Source organism: Anabrus simplex, chromosome 5 (assembly GCF_040414725.1).
Source record: "Anabrus simplex isolate iqAnaSimp1 chromosome 5, ASM4041472v1, whole genome shotgun sequence".
Lineage (NCBI taxonomy): Eukaryota > Metazoa > Arthropoda > Insecta > Orthoptera > Tettigoniidae > Anabrus > Anabrus simplex.
This window is the reverse complement of record NC_090269.1, coordinates 420,666,156-420,693,241: the sequence shown is the minus strand read 5'-3', so window position 1 is coordinate 420,693,241 and position 27,086 is coordinate 420,666,156. Positions and strand designations below refer to the sequence as shown.

The following is a 27,086-nucleotide window of genomic DNA, read 5'->3' as shown; positions in this document are numbered from 1 at the left end:
GCAAAAAAAAAAGTTTTAGAAATTCATCATAATTACATGCTGTTGGATAGGCAACCTGCTGATCAGAACTGTTGTGTGGTTTGCTTACCTTCCCCTGATACTTGTAATCAGCTAGTTTCGCCTTTGTTGTAATGATTATACTGTCTGGTATTAACTGCGTAATAACGTGTTATGCAATATACCCAGCAAGTGAAACAAGATTAATTTCAATTATATTTTGAAAACAATAAGGTTAAACATAGGCTAAATTTGTTATTCTGAAAGTTTGAAATTCGTTAACCCAATGAGAGTCGCAATGCTGTATAATGAGTCTCGCTCGAAGTGGCTCTGTGGTTATGACCCAATATATATTCTGAGTGTCTTTTGCTTCTCTATGTCTTTGAGTAGGGATTCAAATATGTCATCTATTGGTTACATTACTGAAGCTTGCACTTGCTCATATTCTCACGGAAAGTGGTGTAAACTCTGTTTTTGCGTGTGAACGTTTACCGTTTTTGGGAGTAGACTCCTAGTTCACAAACATAGTAGCTCACAGTTATGCTGATGAAGTACAAGATAATGAGAAAAGTGTTTGAAATTTAGATCAATAGTGAAATTAGAGTTCTTATTTTACCCATGCGGATATCGTAATTGAGTGTGAATGAATAAGTGAAAGTGACAAAGAAGAAGAAGCACAATGTGCAAAGAGATGAAAAACTTGTAGCATGCATAGGTGGTGGAGAATAATTATCCAGGAATTCCTCCCTGTGCCCAAATAAAAAATTGTACTGATGTAATTGTGAAAGAAATGAGTTTGTTTTTAAGAATTACTGTACTAATGGGTTATGTAAACAAACATACCATAAAAGCATAACAGTACTGGTCGATAGATCCACTCATCCAAACCCCTGTATTCTCTTGGCTCTTGCTCTGTAATTGATATAAAGTAATTCTACAGCTCTTCACAATAACAGTTCCCAACCTCAAGATGACATACACAACAAAAGCATCCCAGAAAGATGCGCAGGAGCACCATTTACCAGTGCAAAGACTAACATGCTGTGACCTGCACCATATTTTGAGGAATATCACACAAAAAGCATTAACCATGAACATGGTGTGATTTTATGATTTATTTTACTTTCTTCATGTATGAGTAGGTCGTGAAATAAATTTAATTTAATGTGATGTTTTACAACTTTGAATTGTAAATAATCTTATGGTATTGAGTAGTTGGAACCAATATACTAGTTTTTCAACCTATATGCCTAGGCCATTCAAAAAGTATTTTAACCTAAATTGTGGGGTGTATTAGTGCTTCAAAAACCTGACTCTCAAAGATTTAAAGTGAAATATTGTAACATACTATATATAGGGAAAAATGCAGCCTAAAAACTTTATATCACAATTTGAACATTTTGTTATATTGGAGTTTGTTAAGGCAGCATTTTATTGTATCTGCAGAGGTGCCAACTATTACTGGTTGTCCATAATTATTACTGATTTCACCTCATGATTACAGTCAAAGGGGAAATTATTACAGAAAAGCAACATTATCACGAACAAATAATTCTCTACAGAAAAAAAAGAAAGAAGGAAAGATGTCCAATCCTTTCCAGCATTTCTGTTCAACCTTCCTTGTTTCAATGCCTGTGAGTTGGCAACGGTACTCGATTGTCACTTCTTTTTGCTGCCCATAAACGGTGTGAAATTCATTGTGTGAATGAAGGGGCTCTATTCTGCTCTTCTCCACTATAAATACTTAATATTGTATTTACAGAATTGAGGACTACATTAAGCACAAGTGCAATACAATCGCTTATGGTTCAGAAGACAATATCATCACAGGGGGAAGGATGTTTCATGCAAACCTATACTGAAAAGCAGATGCTTACAAAGAATGTTTTATCACTGAAGGTCGTGAGAAAATGTTATTGTGTAATATGATATACTTTGGAATAGATTGCTGTCGGAAGGGAAAAGGGGGTATCGTTATCGAGAAGGAAGGAACATGCTTTGGACTCGAAAATTTTCTGAGGAGCGGAGGGTGATTACTGATAACACGCTTAAAAGGTTGGCACTTCTGTATCTGCATCCAGTTGTACATTCTGTACTTGTTCACTTCCCAAGTACTTGAAAGCCTCCACTAATTCCAGATCTCCCTCCCGCCCCCAGTTTAATACAACCTTTCTCTTTTTCTTTTTTCTTTTTTTCCATCACCAGTGTCTTGCCCTTTTTCCACTTTTTGTGCTGTTACTTGTTCAGTGTAATGTTTCCCATTCAAAAATATATATATATTTTTTTACAATTTGCTTTACACCGCACAGACACAGATAGGTCTTACAATGATGGTGGTATAGGAAGGGGCTAGTAGTGGGTAGGAAGAGACCGTGGCCTTGATAAAGGTACAGTCCCAGCATTTGCTTGGTGTGAAAATGGGGAAAACACGGAGAACCATCTTTAGGGTTGACAATAGTGGGATTCGAACCTACTATCTCCCTAATGCAAGCTGATAGCTACGTGACCCAAACCGCATGGCCACTTGCTCAGTACCATTCAACAGAATTATCGCTAGGTTATAGAACTAGTTTGTATCTCGATGGCACATTATAAGGACTCGTGCAACAAGATTGTTTTTAAGATAGCTCTTCAGTAATTCTGATCTTCCATCATTAGAGGTAAATTGGGAAATAAAATAATAAACTTAACTGTATCTACAGTTTCAGACTTATCTAACTATTCAGTCTGTCTTGTTACCTAAGTCAGTGATTGCATTTCTCCAACCCACCCTCATATTATGGACAGGCACATTTATCATGCTCTGATTTGTAGCTATTAATGTGTTGTGTACATGGTAGTAGATTTATTTGAAGAGACCAATTTGATGTGCATGCATTTCATGTGAATGACATTTGCTTCAGAAATCTGCATGATTGTTGTCTTGTTTTAAGCCGAGTCTGATTTCCCTGATCCAAGTGTTGAGCGGTCCATGTCTCTTCGGTATCCTGATAAAGGTAAGTTGTAATATTATGAGTCAGTATTGAAGTGGCCGATACATTGAAATTTGACTTTGTCTTTTTTTTATAAAGTAACATTTTTCCAAATAATGAGGATACATTGCTTTACAATAATTGAAATTGCTTTATGTGTGCCATATTTACACATTTAGTCGACATTTTTGCAGGACACTAACCTGACTGAATTAAAGGGCATCTTACAGATTTTTTTTTCATGGCAAAATTGCTCATCCTAGTAATAAATACAGTAGAACCTCTTTTGAACATTCTTTCTTTTAGCAAATCCTGTTTTTCCTTTTCACTCGGGTGGACTGCTGTAGCAGTCGTGTGTTCGTTGGCTTTTCTGTGCTGCGGTAGACTGCTGGTTCGAAGTTCATATCCAGCAGTTGTCCTGCAAGTCTGTAGTTACTAGTGGCCACAAGATGTCAGAAGGGGGCAATCAGTTGGAAGATAAAGGTTTGAGTGCAAGTGACACTTGTGCTCATCATTTTCCGTGTTAATCTGCAGGTCACTGCCAACATATTAACGCTTCTATAGGTAGCTTCAATGCATTGTGGTACCATATTTCATAATGCATGAACAATTGTTTATCACAGGTGAAGGTCGTATCCTCATATCGGGTAGTTGCTTTGAAAATGAAGATACCGAACGAGTTGACCATGCGATTAGGGTCATGCATTCGGGGGATAGTGGGTTCGAACCCCATTGTTGGCAGCCCTGAAGATGGTTTTCCATGGTTTCCCATTGTCACATCAGCCAAATGCTGGGGCTGTACCTTAAGGCCACGGCCACTTCCTTCCCATTCCTAGGCCTTTCCTATCCCATCGTCGCCATAAGACTTAATTTAAACCTAGGAATTTCATTTTTGTCCGTATTGAACTGAGAAAGGATGATAGGAAAACTTAAAACGGTCCACCTTTTCAATACAAAATGTTATAGTTTATTTATAACATGTATTTGTACTTGGAACTAGTTTCAACGCTGATTTGCGTCATCATCAGCCAAAATGTGGGAATAGGCAAGCATTTCGGCATTTATATTACACAAGGCGTTACATTAAACAATACACATCTTACAAGGAGATAAAAACAGGGACGAGTATAGAAACAAATGAATCGTTGAGAAAACAAAAGTTATACATATTAAAAATAACCTTAACCACACATCTTGCAGTGCGAAAGTGTTCTTCTTGAATGATTCCTGAATATGAAACACACGTGCACACATTTCTGAAGAGCCAGCAGGCAGGACAAAGTAAAGTGAAACCTTAAGAGTTCTCATTTTTCTATGTTCTGACTAACTAATGAAGTCTCCCTTGTGTTCCTGATAAACATACAAAACAGGAAATTCTCCTTCACTCTCAACAATAGCTATAAAGACCAACGGTAAAATCTCATTTTAAATATTGTGCAGAGACGTGAAAGCATGATTTTGAACATGATATAACTCCTTCATATAACCCAGCTTTTTACACAAGGTGTTACATTAAATAATACACATCTTACGAGGAGATAAAAACAGGGACGAATGTAGAAACACATGCATCGTTGAGAAAACAAAAGTTATACATATTAAAAATAAGCTTAACCACACAACTTGCAGTGCGAAAATATTCGTCTTGAATGATTCCTGAATACAAAACACACGCGCACACATTTCTGAAGAGCACGCAGGCAGGACAAAGTAAAGTGAAACCTTAAGAGTTCTTCTGAGAAGAGTTCATCATTCTTTCTATGATCTGACTAACTAATGAAGTCTCCCTTGAGTTCCTGATAAACATACACAACAGGAAATTAAACAATACACATCTTACAAGGAGATGAAAACAGGGAAAGTTGTACTTATTAAAAATAACCTTAACCACACATCTTGTAGTGCGAAAATATTCGTCTTGAATGATTCCTGAATACAAAACACACGCGCACACATTTCTGAAGAGCACGCAGGCAGGACAAAGTAAAGTGAAACCTTAAGAGTTCTTCTGAGAAGAGTTCATCATTCTTTCTATGTTCTGACTAACTAATGAAGTCTCCCTTGTGTTCCTGATAAACATACAAAACAGGAAATTCTCCTTCACTCTCAACAATAGCCGTGAAAACGAAGTTCAATACGCGCGATCTCTTCCGAGTCAAAATGCACTAGCCTTGCATCTTGGGAGGTGTGCTAAGTCCCAACTGACGAGCCCAACTTGGCACACGAGGACAAAACACAGGCAACCAAGAATGAGTTAGCTGGAAAATTTATTATGTCCTATAACGGACCATTATATTGGTGTTAGAGTTGTCCTATGATCAATGATTCTATTAAGACTAATTTACTTTGCTTTATGGGAACTAGAATATTATGTGCAGCAGAGCTTGTAGCTGACAATATCTCAAATTACAAAAAACTCTAAATACACAGGAATAAGAACAAAAAAGGAATGCCTAAATAAATGTTTAAGGAGTACAAACATTTTTGAACAATAAAGTACATACCTGTGTTAGATACGAGCTAATATTGCAAAGTTTACAAGAAATTCTAAACTTAAATAAATTGTCCAGAGTCTTCTGTTTTAAAATAGTCTCCATTTTTAGCGGAAATTTTATGCCATCCTCTACAAAGTATAGTGTTAGTGGGTGTGGTCATCACCGGTAGTGTCTCTCACCACTATCTTCAGCAGGTTCATTAATCGTTTCAACGATTGAAACATTCCAAGCCAGGCTGAGTGGCTCAGAAGGTTAAGGCGCTGGCCTTCTGACCCCAACTTGGCAGGTTCGATCCTGACTCAGTCGGGTGGTATTTGAAGGTGCTCAAATACGTCAGCCTCGTGTCGCTAGATTTACTGGCACGTAAAAGAACTCCTGCGGGACAAAATTCTGGCACCTCGGCATCTCCGAAAACCGTAAAAGAGTAGTTAGTGGGAGTAAAACAAAATAACATTATTATTATTATTATTATTATTATTATTATTATTATTATTATTAGAAACATTCCAAACTTTTCATTGCTGTTCATCCATTCTAAAAGCTCACTATCGTTCACATTTTCTCAACCGGTAAGCTTTTTCGTCGTTTTTTTTTTTTTTTTTGCTAGGGGCTTTACGTCGCACCAACACAGATAGGTCTTATGGCGACGATTCGTCGGTTTTACTTAGGGAATATTTCTATGTCCATCTACCAAGGTGAAAACTCATGTAGGTGTTTGTGATATGTTGGTGTACACCGAGGATTGGCGTGGAATCCAGCCCTGTTTGACGTTGTCATCACCTACCTGACAAAGTAGTTAATGAGACCTTTTGTTGGTAAGAGTAGATAGTGCAATAAAAGTGTCAGTCCTGGAAGAAAAAGGTACGTGTGCTACACAGGTGTAACAAGTACTGTATTCTTACAATGGTAAAAAGTCCCTTCTTTATTGTTGAGAGTCGCGCGGCTGTGAGCTTGCATCCGGGAGATAGTAGGTTCGAATTCCACTATCGGCAGCCCTGAAAATGGTTTTCCGTGGTTTCCCATTTTCACACCAGGCAAATGCTGGGGCTGTACCTTTAATTAAGGCCACGGCCGCTTCCTTCCAACTCCTAGGCCTTTCCTATTCCATCGTCGCCATAAGACTTAACTGTGTTGGCGCGACGTAAAGCCCCTAGCAAAAAAAAATATATATTGTTGAGAGTAGAGTAGGTAGCATGATATATTCATAGAATATCCATCCTTGGAGAGAAAAGGATAGTCACTTGCTCCATGAAATAAACAGTATTCAATAAGTAATTTTCCTTTTAAAATCCTCCTTTGTTATTCTCAAGTATAGGATATGATTATGTCCAAATTTTCTCTTTAATTGAGTGAAAGCAATTGAATAATAATTACCTAATTAAAAAACTGCCTGAAGTAGATCAGAGGGAATGTGTTTAACTCATGGTTCAAGTTCAATCCCAACTGAAATAGTCTTATTTTTTGAGGACTACGCAGAAGTTTTGGCACACTAAATCATAATTGTTGGCATAATAAAGATCTCAGGAAATTGGAATACAATACTATATTTTTCTCCCTTCAGAAGATTTGACGTTAAAAAAAAACATTGACTTTTAACATGTGCTTGATTTCTTTCCTAATTTAATTTCAATTTTGCAGGTTTCATGCACTCCCTTGTCGTATTTTTTGAAATAGTTTTTCTTAATGATATCTTAGCGACTCACTTTTTCTCTCCCCCCTCCCCCCCCCCCACAATATAAATTGCTTAAAGTGTGTAATGAGAGATTTCTGTTGTCCATTTGGAGGCTTCATTTGTGTTTTAGGAGTATCTATTAAAGAATTTAGGCAATTAATACTTTTTAGGACAATATGAAAGTGATACTGTGAACTCCAGCCTTTTGGAAATAAATTATGAGTTTGTATAAATTCCAATCAAATGTTAACAAACAAACAAACAAACAAACATAATATCGAATTTGGTTTACAAGTTGGCTGAAAAACACGAAATGAATTATCCTGGTTATTCAGTTGCCATTGTCCTTGAAATTACCCTGTATATGGTCATATTATTATGAAATGCCAGGTACTAGCTGTTGCTCTTGATTGCTTTGACCTGCTTTTATTTTTATTGTGAAAGGAAATACTAAATGCATCTTGATTAATTTCTTTAAGTATCTGTTCCCTTTGTTTTTTTGTCTCTCTTTTAGATTATATGCACGGATAACTAAAAATTGTTTGTTTTGGATTTTTTTAGATTCTGTGATCTATTTTGCATGATGTAATTTTGATGTGCTTTTGATTGTATACTAATTTGGCTGAAGAATGATAAATAAGTGACTAGATTTACTTTTTTATTTTGTTTGTTCATTTGTTGCATGATGTTCAGTTGTTGCTTTTATAGTGTCAGCTTCAGTGTAACATCTGCATCACAGTGCTTATTTATATCTTCAACTTTTAAGCAGTGTTGGTTGCTAAATGAACATAGGAAATAAAATATCTAATACCTTATGTACACTGCGTATGAGTAGTGTTTTCCTCTTGAAGAAGCTTTTGAATCTTCCTTTTTCTCTAAACCTGTTTGACTCTGTCAAATCAAGTAAGACGTGTACGGTATGTTTCCACACATTGTACTGTGTAATATTACTGCGTCAGTCGTTCCTGGCCGGTGCGATGCGTGAGCAATAAACAGAATGAGTCTTAAGTCTGCTTCATGCAGTCCTTAGCACTGCAATGCCTGTAAAACCTCGCATCACCACCCAGGTGGATCAGTGGTATTTGAAGAAAAATAGAATACTGTAGATACATACTTCAGTTCAACAAATAAGCTAAAGAATAAAGCACATTTTTATCATCAGTAGTTTCAGACTTACAGCCTGTTCAAGGATCGCATACTAAATATCATGAAAAAAATTTTTGTACGCATACAGTCGTAATTATATGACTCAATTACAGAAATTATAAAATTCGGTTAGCAGTGATAAAAATAGAGGCCTATGAAACGGCAGCAGCCGTCCAGGAAGGATTGAGACAAGCTTGCAGTTTGTCCCCTCTCTTTTTCATTGTTTATGTAGAACAGACTGTAAAGGAAATAGAGGAGGAATTTGGAAAGGGAATCGCACCCCAACAGCAGGGCAAATCTAAACACTCAAGATTTGCCAATATTGTTGCTATTTTATGTGAGCCGCCAGAAGATCTGGAGAAATTGCTGAAATGTATGGACACAATCTAGGAGAAGGAGTACAAGAGGAAAATAAATAAATTCAAAACTAAAGTAGTTGAGTGTAATCAAAGGAAGTCAGGTGATGAAGGAAATATTAGATTAGGAAATGAAGTCTTAAGAGAAGTAGATGAATATTGTTAATTGCGTAGTAGAATAACTGACAATGGTAAAAGTAAGGAGGGCATAAAAAGCAGACCAGCACAAGCGAGAAAGACCTTTTTTTTACAAAAAGAAATTCACTCAATTCGAACATTAATCTAAGAATTACAGAAATATTTTTGACGACTTTCAGCTGGAGCATGGCATTGTATGGTTTGTCAAATTGCACTGTCTCTCTCCTGCTTCTCCCAAACATCTAGTTCCAATTTCTAAATTTCAAGTTCCAATCTCCTCTTTTTTTAGGTTCTCTACAGCCTTACTTTCATCACAGTTTCCAACATTGATCTGCTTCAGAGTAAAACCTGTGAGAAATAAACAAGAAAAATATGTACATTCACATGTTGATACTTGAAGGTGTACTGTATATGAAATGAAACATACATACATACATACATTATCATTATAGACTGTTATGCCTTTCAGCGTTCAGTCTGCAAGCCTCTGTGAATTAACTAAACGTCGCCACAATCCTCGATTTTCAAATAGTGTTGTGGCCTCATTTAGTTCTATACCTCTTATCTTTAAATCGTTAGAAACCGAGCCTAACCATCGTCGTCTTGGTCTACCTCTACTTCTCTTACCCTCCATAGCAGAGTCCATTATTCTCCTAGGTAATCTATCCTCCTCCATTCGCCTCACATGACCCCACCACCGAAGCCGGTTTATGCGTACAGCTTCATCCATCGAGTTCATTCCTAAATTAGCCTTTATCTCCTCATTCCGAGTACCATCCTGCCATTGTTCCCACCTGTTTGTATCAGCAATCATTCTTGCTACTTTCATGTCTGTTACTTCTAACTTATGAATAAGATATCCTGAGTCCACCCAGCTTTTGCTCCCGTAAAGCAAAGTTGGTCTGAAAACAGACCGATGTAACGATAGTTTAGTCCAGGAGCTGACTTCCTTCTTACAGAATACTGTTGATCGCAACTGCGAGCTCACTGCATTAGCTTTACTACACCTTGATTCAATCTCACTTACTATATTACCATCCTGGGAGAATACACAACCTAAATACTTGAATTTATCGACCTGTTCTAGCTTTGTATCACCAATCTGACATTCAATTCTGTTTAATTTCTTACCTACTGACATCAATTTAGTCTTCGAGAGGCTAATTTTCATACCATACTCATTGCACCTATTTTCAAGTTCCAAGATATTAGACTGCAGGCTTTCGGCACAATCTGCCATTAAGACCAAGTCGTCAGCATAGGCCAGACTGCTTATTACATTTCCACCTAACTGAATCCCTCCCTGCCATTTTATACCTTTCAGCAGGTGATCCATGTAAACTACGAACAGCAAAGGTGAAAGATTACAGCCTTGTCTAACCCCTGTAAGTACCCTGAACCAAGAACTCATTCTACCATCAGTTCTCACTGAAGCCCAATTGTCAACATTTATACCTTTGATTGATTTTAATAATCTACCTTTAATTCCATAGTCCCCCAGTATTGCGAACATCTTCTCCCTCGGTACCCTGTCGTATGCTTTCTCTAGATCTACGAAACATAAACACAACTGCCTATTCTTCTCGTAGCATTTTTCAATTACCTGGCGCATACTGAAAATCTGATCCTGACAGCCTCTCTGTGGTCTGAAACCAGACTGGGTTTCATGCAACTCCCTCTCAACGACTGATCGCACCCTCCCTTCCAAGATGCTAGTGAATACTTTGACCTGGTATACTAATCAATGAGATACCTCGATAGTTGTTGCAATCCTTCCTGTTCCCTTGCTTATAGATAGGTGCAATTACTGCTTTTGTCCAATCTGAAGGTACCTTACCAACACTCCATGTTAATTTTACTACTTTATGAAGCCATTTCATCCCTGCCTTCCCACTATACTTCACCATTTCAGGTCTAATTTCATCTATTCCTGCTGCTTTATGACAATGGAGTTTATTGACCATCCTTTCCACTTCCTCTAGCATAATTTGTTACAACACAACAGTACAACAACCAACTCTACCTTGGTGTCTCCAAAACTTCCCAGTCGGTAGTAGTTTGGTAACACTGGACCTTACAAGAAAACTACGGAAATGAAATACTTACCACGATGTCCAAAGAAGAAAAGGCATGAAAAACGGACACTCGGTGCCAGAGGCTATGTGAATCAAAACCCAAGAGAATATACTAACTATAAAGGAAAGACAGATTAAAAATTAAACTAACTTTAAAGGATCTGGACTTCAATTCTCAAAGGACAGTAATAACTTGGAACTTACAATTCGATGATTAAAAGAAAAGAAGAAAATTATCATCATACTAAAGGAAAAGATAATAACTTGGGTCGACCCTTGAAAATACAAGAAATAAACCTTGGGATCACAATCCTTGAAAACCAAATTAATCAGTTTAATTAGTAGAGCAGTAGTGGAATAATTAACGGTAAGTTGAGGCTTGTTTCTCGACATGTCTAGTATAATTCACAGAAATATCCGAAGTGGCAAATAAATGTTACCAAGATTTAGGCGAAATAGAACCCAATAGTAATTAAATTAAATCGTAGGAAAGGAAGACGTATTTCAATTTTAGAATTAGTAAACTGGAATACAAAACGAGTCCACACACCGGATCAAAGATACAATCGACAGCCATCAGCTGTTTTTTCAACACACGGAAACCATCTTTGTTTACAACAGTTCCCATAGAAACGAATCACATGCCGCGATTAAAGCATGGCTTCAAAACATTATCAGATAGACATCGACCAAACAACTCCAACTTACCGATTTTTCATCTGTGATCCGCCGAAATAATGCTTAAATATCTGTTACAAGAAGTTTTGAAATGAAAATTTACCAACACATAAGAAATCTGAGTCCCGATTTTAACAAAATTACATCTTATTAACGCCATAGTAAAGGCTACCGCGTGATAAAGAAATTCCTCTTGATAACCGTAGTTTAAAACATACTCGCAATTCAATTTTTTAACTTGTTCAGTCCAAACCAAAAATCTTGAGGATTGTGGAGATACCTCGGTGGAAAAAGGTATTCATGCAGATTTCATCATGCAGGGTACTTACAATTTCTCGGAAGCAAATATAAGTTGATAAACAAACCACAAATCCAACTAGAATTTGTGGCCGGTTGGCCACAAATTTAACCAGGGTCGAAAATCAGCCACATCTCGCCCGTCTTCATCATATTGATCGGGTTTCTATTAAAACACCAAGTATCTGCGACCAAGTTCCAACAGTTTGGCTTCACGATATCCAACAACAAGTAGAAAAAAACAAAAAACTACGCACATATTGTCGAACTCGATCGATAATTGGCAGAGCAGCGCTGAACTTCATGCTGTGCTCACAGATGGCAGTAGGATGCAGTTCAGATGGAACGCTCAGTCTGATAGCCGACTTTTCTACTAGTAAGAACCCGCTTCTTACGATTCGTGTAAAATTCCATCGGGCTTCGAACGACCTTTAAATAATTTTTAAGTCCATGCATTCTCGAAATGCGCGATATATATGCATACGCCATAATTTCACCAATATCATTTTCCTCCTCCTCATGAGCTTGGCTGTTCGCAACACCACAAGGATGATTTCCTTTTATATTGAGAAGATGTTCAAAATATTCCCTCCACCTCTCCAGTGATTCCCTGAAATGAAAACAGAAGAAAAATTGTATTTCCCAACCTAATACATGGGAAGAAAATACGTAAGAATGGTTCATCCTCCATATAGCATGTGCATTATTTGTATGCAGTATTTGCATTTTATTGACCTTATTTTAAATTAATTTTACAGTATTAAAAAGACAAAAAGCTATTAAGTTCTGACTCTTGGGCTACACTGAAACTTAATTACTTCATTTACCTAACCTTTGCTAACTGTGAGGGTTATACAGATTTGCTTTCTGTGGCTTTCCTTTTCCAAATCATGACCCTTCTCTTCCAGCGAAATGAAATTCTATTGACCAGCATCATTTTCGACAAGCCCTTGGTTATCAGCACAATCTTGGTTTCCTATTCCTACTGTATTGTTAGGATCTAGATCTATGGTATCTGGTATCCCCACATCTTCAACAATCGGAGAATCTTTACTCATAATCTCTAAGACAAGAAGGTGGGTTTCATCTAATTGGTATCTGGTCCTCCTCCTCCTGTTGTATTATGCCTTTCAACTTTCGTCTGCAGCAAAGCAAAAGAAGAAAATGTGTGGATGTCATATCAGCATGAAACTAAGGGATTCTTAAACTATTCTGTTCGTCACGTTTCTATTGCGGTTACAGAGTGCAGTTTTATGCTTTTGGCCTAGCATAGCCTTGGCCTATAACTACATAATTAAGTTTTAGGTTGTAAGTTTAAGATAGGTATTTGCCATTGTTCGCTGGTGTAAAATGGACCGTATTGTATCTTGGACATATGTAAAATCTCGCTTCATTAATCAGGCCAATTGGCTCAGCACTGAAATGGATGCTACTCCAGTCTATTTGTTTGCGCATTTGCGCATATGTATCAGTGTTTCACATTCGACACGCCTCCTCTCCAACTACTATTTATTCTACCTCATGCCCGTTCTCGGTGGAGATGATACCTGGGCCTGTTGGAGGGGGTGAGAGAGAGAGAGAGAGAGAGAGAGAGAGAGAGAGAGAGAAGCTGCTGTTGTGTTTCGCCTAATAATTCTCTGAGTGTTTTCATGTTTGTAAATGTATTAACCTTTCTTCACAGAAGAGACAATTGAGGTAAACACCAAACTTCCAGTTTGTGGATGATGTTCAGAGTGTATTGCATTTCAGTGCAAATTAAGTCATGTCATACGTACTACGAGTGGTTAATTTTAGCAGTGATTTTATGAGTCCTATTGTTTATTTGCGAAACAAATTTTAGAACACTGCTGAAACAAGTTTATAACTTCTAAATTTAAATTGGAAGCTTCTAACTTCATGAAACAAAACTTACATGCTATTATTCTGAGCATGTACCTTATAATATGCATGTTTAACACTTAGGCCCCAAGACACCTTCCACCATGAACAATATTGCAAATCTTTTTTGCATTTTAACAGTGGGTATTTTAAACATTTTGAACTGTTGTTGTTCCGATTTCAGGATTGAGAATAGTCACTGTGAATATATATCTCATCTTCATACAGAATCGGCAGACCTTCCTGCCTATACTTTCGTATTGGCGTTAGAAAAGACTCTTACAAAGACTGAATGTCATTCAATAAAAACAATCCTGCTTTTTTCCTGAGCTTTTTTATTGATGCCCATTTATTTTAGGACAGTTTTCAAACTGGAAATGGCACTTTAAAAATGAGATCTCGCAATGCTTAATTAGTAATTTTCTTATTATTGGGGGGCAATGCTTTTCCCATAGAAGTTATATACCATTCAGCAAATGACACATTTATCAAAATCGTTCCTATTTGTTACATGGTTTGGAACATGGCAGCTTTTACCTCCAGTATAGAGTGGCGTGACTTGTTCCTTACATTTCCCTTTCTCTTGCACAGTTCTCCAGACACTTCACTCTGACAATGAAGTGCATTTTGACACCCATTCTTGTATTTTTTGAGAAGTATAATTACATGCCCTGCAGCCACCTCCCATCTCATGAGGTTGTGAATGTTAGCAACAACTTCACAGGTTTGACTGTGGATTGTTTTACGACACAGCTTTGAGAGAATTGGAGGTGTTATCACAGCAACAAATGAAATAACTTCCTAATGACAAGAAAACAAAATAAAATTACTACTACACGAGGATGCGGAAAAACGCAGCAGGAAAGCTCAGAGCTGAGAAACGCTTGTCCAACACGTGAAACTGATTATTTACGTAGTTGCATTCACGAACAAAACTTGGGAGGCTCGACTCTTTGAACACATTAGAGTGCACTTATATCCCACCAGCAAAGAATTTCTGGCCACTATACCAAGCATCGGTTTATGTAAAATACAGTCAAAGGTAACATTGATTTCAGCTTATGAGATGTACCTGTTTAGCTGTACTTAAAAGTTCTCATTTGCAATTCTGTCAGTCTGATATTCTTAGGAGTTGGTGCCAGCACCACATCTCAAATGCCTTCAGCTTCAATACTTATTTTCACAGGGTCCATGTTTCTGACCCATAGCTTAACATACTTCATACAAAAACGTTTTATGAAGTGCTTTTGTACCTCAGTGTTGGTCTTAGATTTTAGTACACACTTGTCTTGTACATTTTACTGCAGATGTGATCAGACTTCCTAGATATTTGAATTCCTTTACTTGATATGGTTTTCTCCAGCCATTAAACACATTGCCAAGTTGGTCTTCGTCCTTTGTACATGTCATTATTTTTGTTTGTCTAACCACTCCTGTCTTTTAGCAATTCATTTCTGTAATTTGGTGCCTTTTCCATGTATTTTTCATTTATCAGTGCTAACTTCTTCGTCCTCCTTTCCCTTTATCCAGCTCATGCCAGGCCAGGGCATTTATGGTTGTATCATCTGCTAGTCATGTGGTACTGTACAGTTTGCTATTAACCTGTATGTCATGAATGTTGGCAGCTAAAATTTCCTCTATGCTTTTTGCTATATAGATGTTAAATATTATTGGTGATAGCCCACATCCTTATTGTGTGCTGTTTCCAATTTTTATTTCCACTCTTTGTTTGCCAGTTAATGCTGCCTGGTTCTTGTAACGGTGGTATTCTTCTGTCCCTGTAGTCTCTTTTTTTTTTTTCAACTTTCTTATGATTTCAAACAGCACATTCCAGTTTACATTACTGAAGGCTTGCTTAATATCAATGAATGCAATTACCATTGCCCTGTCTTTTTTCTAGGGATTTTTGATAATGACTCTTAAGACTTATGGCTTGTTCTGTGCCTCTTCCCTTTCTAAATCCAAACTGTTCTTCTGAAGTATCATCTTCTGTTATCCTCTCTAACCAGTGGTAGATAATCTGAGATGATTTTAGGTAAAAAGGAGAGGAGGCTCAACATTCTATGATCTTCACCATCTGTGTTCTATGCTTTTCTGGGATAGAATAAGGATAGTTTGCTGTATCATTTGAGATTCCTCCTGTTTTTTACATTTCATTATATAAGTTTTTTTTTTTTTTTTTTTTTTCTGCAGGGATCTCAGCTGGTCCTAAAGCCTTTCTCTTTCATTATCCCTTGAGAGCCTTATCAAGCTCTTCTCCGAGTAGTGATGGTCCTAGCTCATCAACTTCTGCTATCTCCAATACTGTTATTTGATGCATAGAAATCTGTTCATTTACTTCACTCTTTATTCCCTGATTTCCTGCAGTGTCCATCAAGTCTCTTTTCATTCCCACTTAATACAAACATTACAGTATTTACAGATTAGAATTCTGGCAGCATCAAATCCCCTCACTCGATTGTTGAGAGAATGTTGTCACTTTAATTTTGGCATTTTTTTACATTTAAGTGCAGGATGTTTGCCATCTTTAGCACTTTTGTAACAAAGTACATTTCATGGTTATTTGCACAATACATCACAGATTTTGCGAGTTGATTTTGCAAAATTACATTACAGTACATGTCATACACATGAGGAGGAGGATATGAAAAATGTTCGCATCTGTTACCAAAAATCGACTGATGATGATGATGATGTGCGGAGAGGGTGAAACCCAGTGACAACACTCAGCCTACTCCTGTTGAATAACACCAAGGCTGCTCAAGGCTTAATATCCTCAGCCAGCGGATGAATCGCTGTCAATGCCATGTGCCCTCGCTCCGTTTGAGCCCTATGGAGAAGTTTGGAATTAAAGCCTGGCATGCAGTGTAGTAATAGGCTGGCCAACATTCTTATGGTGAAAATTTGTTTCTGTTGACCTGAATCAAAATAGCTAACCACCATCTCAGACCATGAAGACTTGACATCTTAACGTTCATGACAACCAGGGAGCTAGGAAAATAGATACAATCCTCAACAAAAGTTTGGAATACTGCCTTAAATTATATTCTGAGTTTCAAATTGATACCAGGTCTTCAACACTGGACAATCAAAGTGCTGCATGTATGTATCCTAGCCCTTGCCATGACACATGTAGAAGTTAATTTAGATGAATCGGTCATTATAAGATATCCTGTGTTGTGTAGACAAATAGAGTTCAGCTGACTGTAGATTGTTGGCTTAGATCTGGCAGGCCATACATGGCAAGATGTTGTCAACCTGCTAAATGTCGTTCAGGGTGGCTCTTAGGTGTGAAACTACTAGAGATGCAGACATTGGAGATGATGCAATCTTGTAGTGAACAACCTGTTACCACATTAAACCAGAATTGGTATCTTGAAATTGCAGCTCACAGGTAACTGTTTCTTTTAGAACTGACTTCTTCCGTGTTACAGGGGATCTTATCTTGAATCAAACTCTACATTGAAGATCACATGTGGCTAGTTTGCTGGTCATCAGACTATTTCAACACCTTGCACAGTAATCTTCTTGTATTCATTTTAAACTTGTTTGCTTAGAATGAAAGAAGTTTATTGGTGGTGGTAGTTCAGTTTTCTTATCCAGTTTGAGTCTGTCAGCACAATTTAGTAAGTGAAACATGTGCAAGTGTGCTTGGTTTTTAATGAAATATTTTGTGTGTGTTATTGTACTTCATGTTAAATGACAAACAAAAGCTTTATTCTCTGATGAATATCTGGTTTTTAGATTATTGTAAGGATTGATTATGGCTCATATTATTGTTGATGAAGACTAAAATAATGCACTGTGAACTATATTCTGCTCTTTATTTTACCTCTTGTGTAATGTTGTAGCATGATCTTTCTTCATATGTTGCATGTAATTATTTTTTTCCCGCCTTCCTTTTTGCATCTGCTATGGCATGACTTGTTTTGTGTAGTTGCGGATGCTACAGATGTCTCGGACCAGTTTAAACGCTCGTGGTCTTTGGGTCCTGAGAAGGTCAAATCGAAAGGTAAGTCAGAGTATAGTTCAGAAAGATATATTGACTTATGCCATGAAGTTCTTACTCATCTCAGCTGAGCATCAACAACAGCTCTTAAGTTACTATTATTGTTTTACTTATCATCGTCATAATTTAGAAGCATTTTCTTCACAGGGGCCTAATGTTGAACAAGATTTTCTTTACTGTAGAGTGGTGTACATGAGCACAGTTTGTGATATTGTGCAGAACTTATTTCTTGGCAGTTAGCTTGCATTTCTTAAGTTGTAGGAGACATAATGTCATTATCTCAGTGGTTCCCAAACAGGTTATTTTGTATTTGGAAAAATATTTTGCTAGATCTGTTGCTTCTGATCAAGAAGTTGTATATAGTCTTTTTCTGGTAGCACAGCAGGAGGTAGCTTAGGAAAGCTGGTGCAAGTCCTAGTCGGTACTCATTTGGTCTGGTACACAGCTGATATGACTGGTCACATTTACAGTGTAGAAATTTTTTGTCTGTAGTAATATAACAAGCTCTGTATTATATCTTCATTTAAACTGTATGGGCTGCAGCCTGCCAGTATGTTGGCTCTCAGCTTCTTGTGAATAACAGGGTTACATCCTGTTGGTAGTGCGACTATGATCAGATGTTTAGACCAAAGAAGCTATGAAGATCTTTCTCTGCACTGTCCTGGTGAATTTACATAAAGACAAGATTCTTGAGCTACATAATTGGGTACATTTGCCTAATAAAGACACCATTTCAAAGTGGATCAAAAGTAACTAACTGAATGTGAAATCAAACTGTCACAGAAATGTAATTGGAATACTGTAAACTATATTACACTAGTGAAATCTGACACCGATGATGTTCATAGGAACAGTGATGAAATTTCTCTTTTGAGCTTCTTAGAACATGTTTATCCTTAGTTACAGAAATTGAAAATGAAGTTTGCAGAATAACTTAAATCTTGTTTTCTTTTGCTAAATTTTCCGCTTGCCATCCATTCCTTTCTCAAGAATAGATCAGTTGCCGATTTTGTTCGACATTGTGTTACAGGAACTAACAGCATAAAGGACAGAATTATACATCTTGCTGAGAAACTTTGTGTGAAATGAGTATACACAGAAAAAAGTATCGATACCCATGGTGCCTAATTTAGAATGAATAGAAATGTACTCATGCGTGCCATTTTCAGCTTCAGATATAAAATGATAGATCTAAAACACCTCTTTGCTGACCTGACATTCTTGAACTAACCCACATACTACACTGCAGACTGTTCCCTGAGAGTATGACATGATTGTCTGATACCTCATCTAGAGTTTTTGAAATCAAAATATTACTGCATTAAATCTGACCACACGGTGATGCCACATTTTAAATTCTTCCAACAGGAGTTCGTGTAAATTACCACTTTTCAATTGGAAATTGATATATTTGTTTGGGAACCACTGATTTTTCTAATTATCATAGTTAATGAGGCCATTTGACTGAGATTGAGGTTTTTCATGGCTGTACATAGTGTGTGTTTGTTATTGTTTGCAGTGTGACACCAAGGTCTGGGGGAGCAAGGTACACTGGCTTTTCCCAGCTTATGCTTTGTGTTCCTACTGTCCTAACCTCCTGTCTTTTTAAGTTGCTAAAGTAGTGGGTCTGTTAACATAGAGGAAGATAGTAAAGCCTTTTTAATATACTCCATGGGGTTCAAGATAACAAAATCTGAGGGTAGCCCTGAAAATAGGGTCCCCATTATTCTCCTCCAGAAGATCAGTATAAAAGTGTGTGACAAAATCTGGTGGATTTTCTACAAAAGAGCTTTGTTTAAAACAAACGTAATACACTGATGAGCAAAAGAAATGAAACATCTCAAGATTTTTTAGTAATTGAGATACAGTATAAATTTTAACATTTCTCATGCTCTCCTATGAAACTTTTTACCATATACTGAATCTTAGGCAGTGTTGTGCTGAATCTTAGGTGATGTTCTCAAAGACTGCCGAATGGAATTAACTAAACAATAGGCAATAATAGACCATGTCAAAGGTATGGTGTTATACAGTTGAAAATTACTGCCTATCACAAGAATGCAAATACTTGTTTCCATACCCTTATTGTTACCTTTATATGCGAGGGAATTCCCTTATCTACTCAGTGTAAACATCACTTAGGAAGTGAAAATGTTTTTTGGCTCAAAGGATGCCGCTAGGGCAGTAGTGTTGGTAGTGGATGGATGCAGCTTGCGTTATTATGTGGCTGAGTTGTTCCACTGTTCTCCGTAAGCAAATTCATGTACCATGCAAAGGTATTAGGTATTGGGTTGATGCTCTCGCAGGCCAGGATCTGATAGCAGGTCAGCTTCTGCAAGGGATGATCAGTTCCTGCACCTTCAAATTCTGCATGATCAGCGCAATACTGCAGGTCGTGTCAGAAGTCGTCTTGAGCAGATACATGTTGGTGAGTGGACAGTGAGGAGGAGGAGGTTATGAGGTGCTGAACTCCACTTGAGAAGACCTGCTACCGGCCCAGCTCTGGTACATCAACATTGAGAGATCTTCGGGACTGAGGTGAACAGTGAGAAACAATTCTCTTCACGGATGAATATTTAGTCTCAGATTCCCAAGCGGACGAGAAAGAGTGTGAAGGAGACGTGGAAAAAGGTATTCTCCTTGCAACTTTTTTTTTCACAGATAGCTTTCACAGCGGTTCTGTAATGATTTGGGCAGGCAGCTCCTTAGTTGCCCTAACAGAGCTCGTTTTTTGTAAGGTGGGTCACTTACGGCCCATCGCTACATTGAAGAAATCCTAGAACATGTTCTTCCTTTTGCACCATTCATTGGTAAAGATTGCCTGCTAATGCAGAACAAGGCATCCCTCATGTGGCAAGATGTCCTCGTCAGTACCTCAAAGTAGGGAAGCGACTGATGCAATGTCCTGCCTGCAATCAATATCTCGGCCCTCTTGAGCATCTATGGAACATCTTGGGGGTAAAAAAAAGTACGTAGTCATAGTCCAGAGACAATGCAGGTGTCCCAGGAAGAATGAGAGCTCATTCCTCAAGAGGGCATTGCAACATTCTTTTTTATTAAATTACATACGTAATGACTGTTCAGATCTTCATTCTGCCGAAACTAATTTTGAGTAATAAATGTATAAATCACCTGAAAAAAATAACCTATGGTAACAGTATTATACTTAAAAAAAGAAACAATTAAAACTGAATGACATGCTTTGTTCTTGAAAGAACATCATCAGACTTTATCAAATCCCACTCAATTATTTAGAAAAATATAAAAGGTTTTTTTTTTCTTCTCTCGTTAGATACTTATAAATTTGAAATCTGGTACTTACATTAATAAAGTCCTGTTTTCTCTATTCCAAGTTCCAGATTTCAAGTTCTTAAGTATTTAAACAGAAAAAAACATACATGTTTATACTTTTCTAAACAATTGAGTGGTATTTGTTAGAATCCGATCATATTATTTCAAGCATGAAATGTCATTCTATTTTAATGCAGTGCATGCAAAAGAATCCTGGAGACACTTTCAGCGTGAACCCGACAAAGCTTATTAGAACCCGAGACAGAGTTAGGGTTTATCTGCAGAACGCCGAAATTGACACGAATGTGAACTAAATTGAGCTGGTACACTAATGATTACATATGTTCCTTTTTTCAGATAGTTTGTAAATTTATTACTCAAAATTAGTTTTGGCAGACTGAAGAACCTAAGTTATAAATTAACTGAGTTGAAACTGAAAAGAGATCTTCAGATATTACAAATTGCTGTACTTGTCAGCAGTATGGGTCAAAGCTAAGATTCATGCCAGAGGTGGCAACTCGCGTTTCTGAAAGTGTGAGTGATAGTAAAGAAATGCAGTGCAATAATAATTGTAACATTTGATTAAAAGAGAACGAACTGTAGAAGTGCAGGCATCAACACTCGTTGAGTGGCCAACTTGACATGTCTTCATTCTTGATGCAGGAGGTGTAGGATAAGAAGAAAGCTGGATAAATACAGGAAAAGGGAAGAAACGTGAAATAAAGATGAATACAAGTAGTAAAAGATTAGGAACACGGGACAAACACAAAAGGACTATACTTGCATAATATATATGTTGTTCAAACTCTGTTCATCCTTTTCTTATTCATAATTTTTATAATTAGCATATACCCGCAGCTTCTGCTGTGTTTATTAATACAACCATTAGATGTTTTAAAACCATTTAAACGCAAAATTAAAAACCTATTTATTAACACACACAGTTTTTACATAAATTGCATGAATTTATTTTTTTTACTTTTATATTGTTACATTCATCGCTTAAGATACAATCAATCATCCGCGAAGACTAGCAGGCAGTCAGCCTTCACTTGCGTTGGCAGAATGTTTGCCAGTGAAGAAGGGCAACATGGTGTAATATTTTTTTAGTGGTAGAAGAAGCTGGAATTTGCTAAGTGAATTGGCGAATAAAGGGGGAATGTGCTCTGTCAGTGACTCGTGTGCAGAACTGGCGCAGGTGTTTTCCGCAAGGGACAGGAATCTGCGAGATGAAATGCGACCTGGTCAAGCTCACATTATCACAGATGCTGTGATGGAATGAGTCGACTGAATAGTCCACGCAAGCAGATTCCCATGCCCCCATTACCTATACCAGTCTTTGATCAATCCTGATGACATATCAGCCCTTCTTAGGGCCATATCAAGTTGCTGTCAGATTTGGGGTGAGGTTCAGTTCTGTTCTGTTCTTAATGTCATTTGAGACAGACTGTAGTTCATGAAAGTGCGTACACATTGGATTTCGCACCATCTCACAGATGATCAGAAGAACGTATAGGATTTTCTTAATGGCAACTTCTGAGATATTGTGCCAGGGTCAGTTTTCTGAAAAGGGTTGTGGCAGGTCATGAATCTTGGTGCTACCACTTCCAACCTGAAAGCATAGGACAAAGGCAACAGTGGAGACCTGTGAGCTCGCCCACTGCTGAAGATGTCAAAGATGGTGCAGAGTGATGCTGCCATTTTTAAAAATCATAAAGCACCCCTTCTCGTTGATTTCCTGGGCTGTGGCCAAACCGTTAGTGTTGTTCAGTAGTGTCGCATGCGGCCATTGAGGCCAGTCGACCTAGTCTGTTGTCTACTGGAGTGGTTTTGTTGCACGACAGTGCGCAATCGCATATGGCAGCTGTTATACAGAATACATTGGTAACATTTGGCTGGACAGTGTTGGAACACCTACCATACGCTCCTGATGCATCTTGCTTGCTTGTTGTGTTAAGGGGCCTAACATCGAAGGTCATCGGCATCACCATGCGATTTTCATGTCTTTGGTCTGTTGAAAAAGGCATTGAAAGTACTTCTACTATGATACTGAAGTCCTGGACAATGTTCAGAAAAGGTTCCAATCTCAGCTGAAGGAGTTTTACAAGCAGGGTATTCGCTGCTTGGTGAAACAGTGGGACAAGTGCTTGTGTAACTTTGGACTGAAATAAACCTTGTTGATTTCATTGTGTGGCCCCTATTTCTTTTCATTTAATCTGCCCTGGTATCGTGCAGTAAGAATATTTGTTTTACTGGCGTGATTCATTCTGTTTGTGATTAAGAGAGGTTGCTCTTGGTTGTTCTAAACCATTCTTGAGCTGCTATATTGATGCCATATAAGTCTTTAACATCCTTATGAGGGATATGCTCTAGGATGAACAATCTGCTAGGACTGTCACAGGTCTACTAAACTGCTGGTGGCAGCTGATACTTGTATCAGAGTATTCATCTCTCTCCTACAATTCTTGCAATATTCAGGGATGCAGATGCCTTTGATGGCTGAGACCAATCCTTACATGAAACATATGACCACTGAACTGTACACTAGTTAGGAACTGAGTGGAAATATTTGGAGATTAATCACAATTCGTAAGATTGTGGTTTAGTGTAAGAGTAGGCCAGGGGCCGTAACTTCACCATGAACAATGAACAGACACGGCAGTATTTTCATGGCATTACCCTCAGATAATATATATTAACTTAAATTTACAAGAACTGTTATCTTGAATATTTTATAGCAGAAAAGTGACATTTTGTTTGTGTTAGCATTTTCTGGACCATGTGTGATATCAGCTAAACCTGAAGCCATTTGATTCTTGGTGTCCTGGTAATATTGTCATAATCCTATGGGTTTTTTAACTAATTGAAGTAAAATAACAGTTGAAGTGGGGTAAAATAACAAACTTAACAGCACCAGTGTCATGTGGCTTGTGGGTTATATGAGGACTTTTGTGAACCTACAGCATATGATATATATTTGTGATGGACTTCCTGAATGTATTTCTGGCTAGAGCATCTTGTTATTGGTTTCTTGGCTTGTTTTTATTTTCAACCAGATGTGCTGTGGTAATTTACTTAATGTTAGATTGTTGTGCATTTTAGAAATCTACCTCTTAAATTTACTGTGCTTATGTTTAGTTTGCTGGAGCATTTTCTGAGAATTGCACTTTAAGTTGATTTATACTTTTATTTTCAAGTGCCTCTGTATCAGCATTATGTACACATGGGATTAATTGATTGCCTGATGTATGACAGATTGGATAAGATTTCACTATAAAAAGTGAACCTGCTATGCCAAGTTCAAAGAAGAGTACTAGTGAACAAGAACCTGAGGCTGAAATACCTCTGCTTGCTTTGGTTTTTCTGCCATACAAGCTTTTATCCTGCATGTTGTTATCTTTTTGTAGCAAGAGCATATTAATCAATTCTCTGCTCCAGCAAGCTGGGTGCAGGTTGTTATAAGAGCATTCATGTCAATGTTTGCATGTAGCATGTACTATAAAAATGCACTTTCATACTAATTCATATCATACTATATTGCAGATAGTTGTCAACAGATTGTTGATGAATTCTCAGAAGAGAAGACGTCTGAAAATCCACTCCAAGTGCCAAAAATCGTTCGCTATCTCATATCCCGATACAATGAATCTATTGCCCAGAAGGATTCATTAGTCAGTGGTAGTAATAAGCAGAAGGTGACAGTTGTTCAAGATAATAAGGTCGTGACTAATAAAATATCAGATGTTCTTTTAAAATTACAGACTAAGATCTTTAGTATAAATAGTCCAAGTTCACCTATATTTAAGCACGGTAATGTTGATTTGCATTCAAACTCCGTCAGGAGTCGACGTGACATCGATATTGAGAAAAAGGTTAATGTCAATAAATTTGAGTCTAATATCTTTCTTCCTGAATCCTCTTGTAATTCAAACACAGTTGAAGATAGAAGTTTTGAAGTATTAAGCTCTCTTGAAAGTTATGGAGTAGTGATGCAAGATGGAGTCAGCATGGATGAATTGTCAAATGTATCTTCAGCTGAAGAGGCTGTTCCTTCTGACAGTTCTAGTACAAGATTTTCAGCAGAAGAAACAGAACTTCAGAAATGTTTTGACATCTTAGAGGTAAAAGTAGAAGAAGATTATGTGAAATTTTCAAAACATATTCCAAACATACCTGAGGAGATAGAAGATAATACAGTGGATGTTGATAAAAGGTATGTTGCTATTGAAATGAATGGAAAAACTGAAGATAGTATAGATAATTTGGAATCAGTTGAAAACAATAGAAGAATGTGTGAAGAACTACTCAGTGAAGAATATCTTGTAAACAAACCTCATCACAGAAATCTGTGTTTTGATTTTCAGCACAATAAAAATATTATTAAAGATGTTGAATCAGGTACTCTACAGTTTTATACAGAAATGAAAGAGCCACCAGAGAAAATGGAATCAGATATTATTTCTGACACCAGCATTCTTGGTGGTGGCATGGGAATGTGTTATAATACATCAAATTGTTTCCCTGATATAACAGTCATAAGTTCAGAAGAGGATAAGTTCATTAAACATTTTGCACTGGGTACTTGTAAATCAGAATGTTCTGAAAGAAGTGCCTCCAGAGGATGGTTCTTTTCAGATTATCACAAGCACTCTGAAGAAGATCAAAGTGTTACTACTAGAGAGGTAGGAACTGAGTGTTCCAAGGTGACAATGCTAATCAATAGTAAATTATGTGACTGTGAAAAAAGGTTTTGTAGCCAATCTTGCCACTGTAAACCTCAAGAAAGAAAACTACTCGCAAACAGCCTGACAGAAAGCTATGAAACGACTAATGTAGAAGTTACTGGAAGGAGCCATGGACAGTATTATATGGAAGATATAGTAACAGAAGATAACTATGTAGAAACCGGGGTTGTCGAAGATGTATCAACAGAAGATAACTGTGTAAAAACAAAGGTCTGTGAAGATATATTAACAGAAGATATGTGTATAGAAACAAAGGTTGTTGAAGATGTGTTATCAGAAAATAAATATATAGAATCCAAGGTTAAGGATGTGATATCTGAAGATAACCATGTAGAATCAAAGATTGTAAAAGGTGTAATATCAGAAAATAACTATGTAGAAACCACGGTTGTTGAAATTGTAATGGTTGAGGATGACTGTACAAAACAAACGGCTGTTGAAAATGTAATACCAGAAGAAAGCTATTTAGAAACCAAGGTTGTTGAAGATGGAATTGCAGAAAATAACTGCAAAAACACCAGCGTTGTTGTAGTGGCAGAAGAAAACTTTGTAGAAAACATCGTAGTTGAAGATGTAAGTGCAGAAGATTGCAATGTAGAAAGGACGATTACCAAAGATGTAATGGTAGAAGATAACTCTGTAGAAACAAAGGTTCTTGAAGTAATGAGAGAAGATTACTATGTAGACATCAAGATGGTTCAAGATGTAATGGCAGAATATTGCACTGTAGACACCAAGGTTTTTGAAGGTATAATGACAGATGGCAGCAATGTAGGCACCAAGGTTGTTGAAGATGTAATGCCAGAAGACGGCAATGTAGACACCCATGTTGTTGACGATGTAATGGTAGAAGACTGCAATGTAGACACCAAGGTTATTGAAGATGTAATGGTAGAAGACTGCAATGTAGACACCAAGGTTGTTGAAGATGTAATGGTAGAAGACTGCAATGTAGACACCAAGGTTGTTGAAGATGTAATGGTAGAACACTGCAATGTAGACACCAAGGTTGTTGAAGATGTAATGGTGGAAGACTGCAATGTTGACACCAGGGTTGTTGAAGATGTAATGCCAGAAGACTGCAATGTAGACACCAGGGTTGTTGAAGATGTAATGCCAGAAGACTGCAATGTAGACACCAAGGTTGTTGAAGATGTAATGGTGGAAGACTGCTATGTAGACACCAAGGTTGTTGAAGATGTAATGGTAGAAGACTGCAATGTAGACACTAAGGTTGTTGAAGATGTAATGGTGGACGACTGCAATGTAGACACCAAGGTTGTTGAACATTTATTGCCAGAAGACTGCAATGTAGACACCAAGGTTGTTGAATATTT

The 27,086-nt window shown here is 37.4% G+C and overlaps 1 protein-coding gene across 10 annotated transcripts in view; it reads left to right on the top strand.

The window, feature by feature from the left end:
• The window catches only part of hts (adducin 1-like protein hts), a 506,583-nt gene that overhangs the window by 428,259 nt on the left and 51,238 nt on the right, over positions 1-27,086 (top strand). For 6 of the 10 annotated variants that reach the window (XM_067147796.2, XM_067147794.2, XM_067147790.2 and 3 more), the window contains 2 exons: positions 2,931-2,993; positions 17,642-17,716. The exons of 2 other annotated variants lie outside the window; for them this stretch is intronic. In XM_067147796.2, coding sequence (XP_067003897.1) covers positions 2,931-2,993; positions 17,642-17,716 — 138 coding nt within the window. The remainder of the gene's footprint in view (positions 1-2,930; positions 2,994-17,641; positions 17,717-27,086) is intronic. 2 more of the 10 variants (XM_067147798.2, XM_067147799.2) reach the window with 2 other exon arrangements.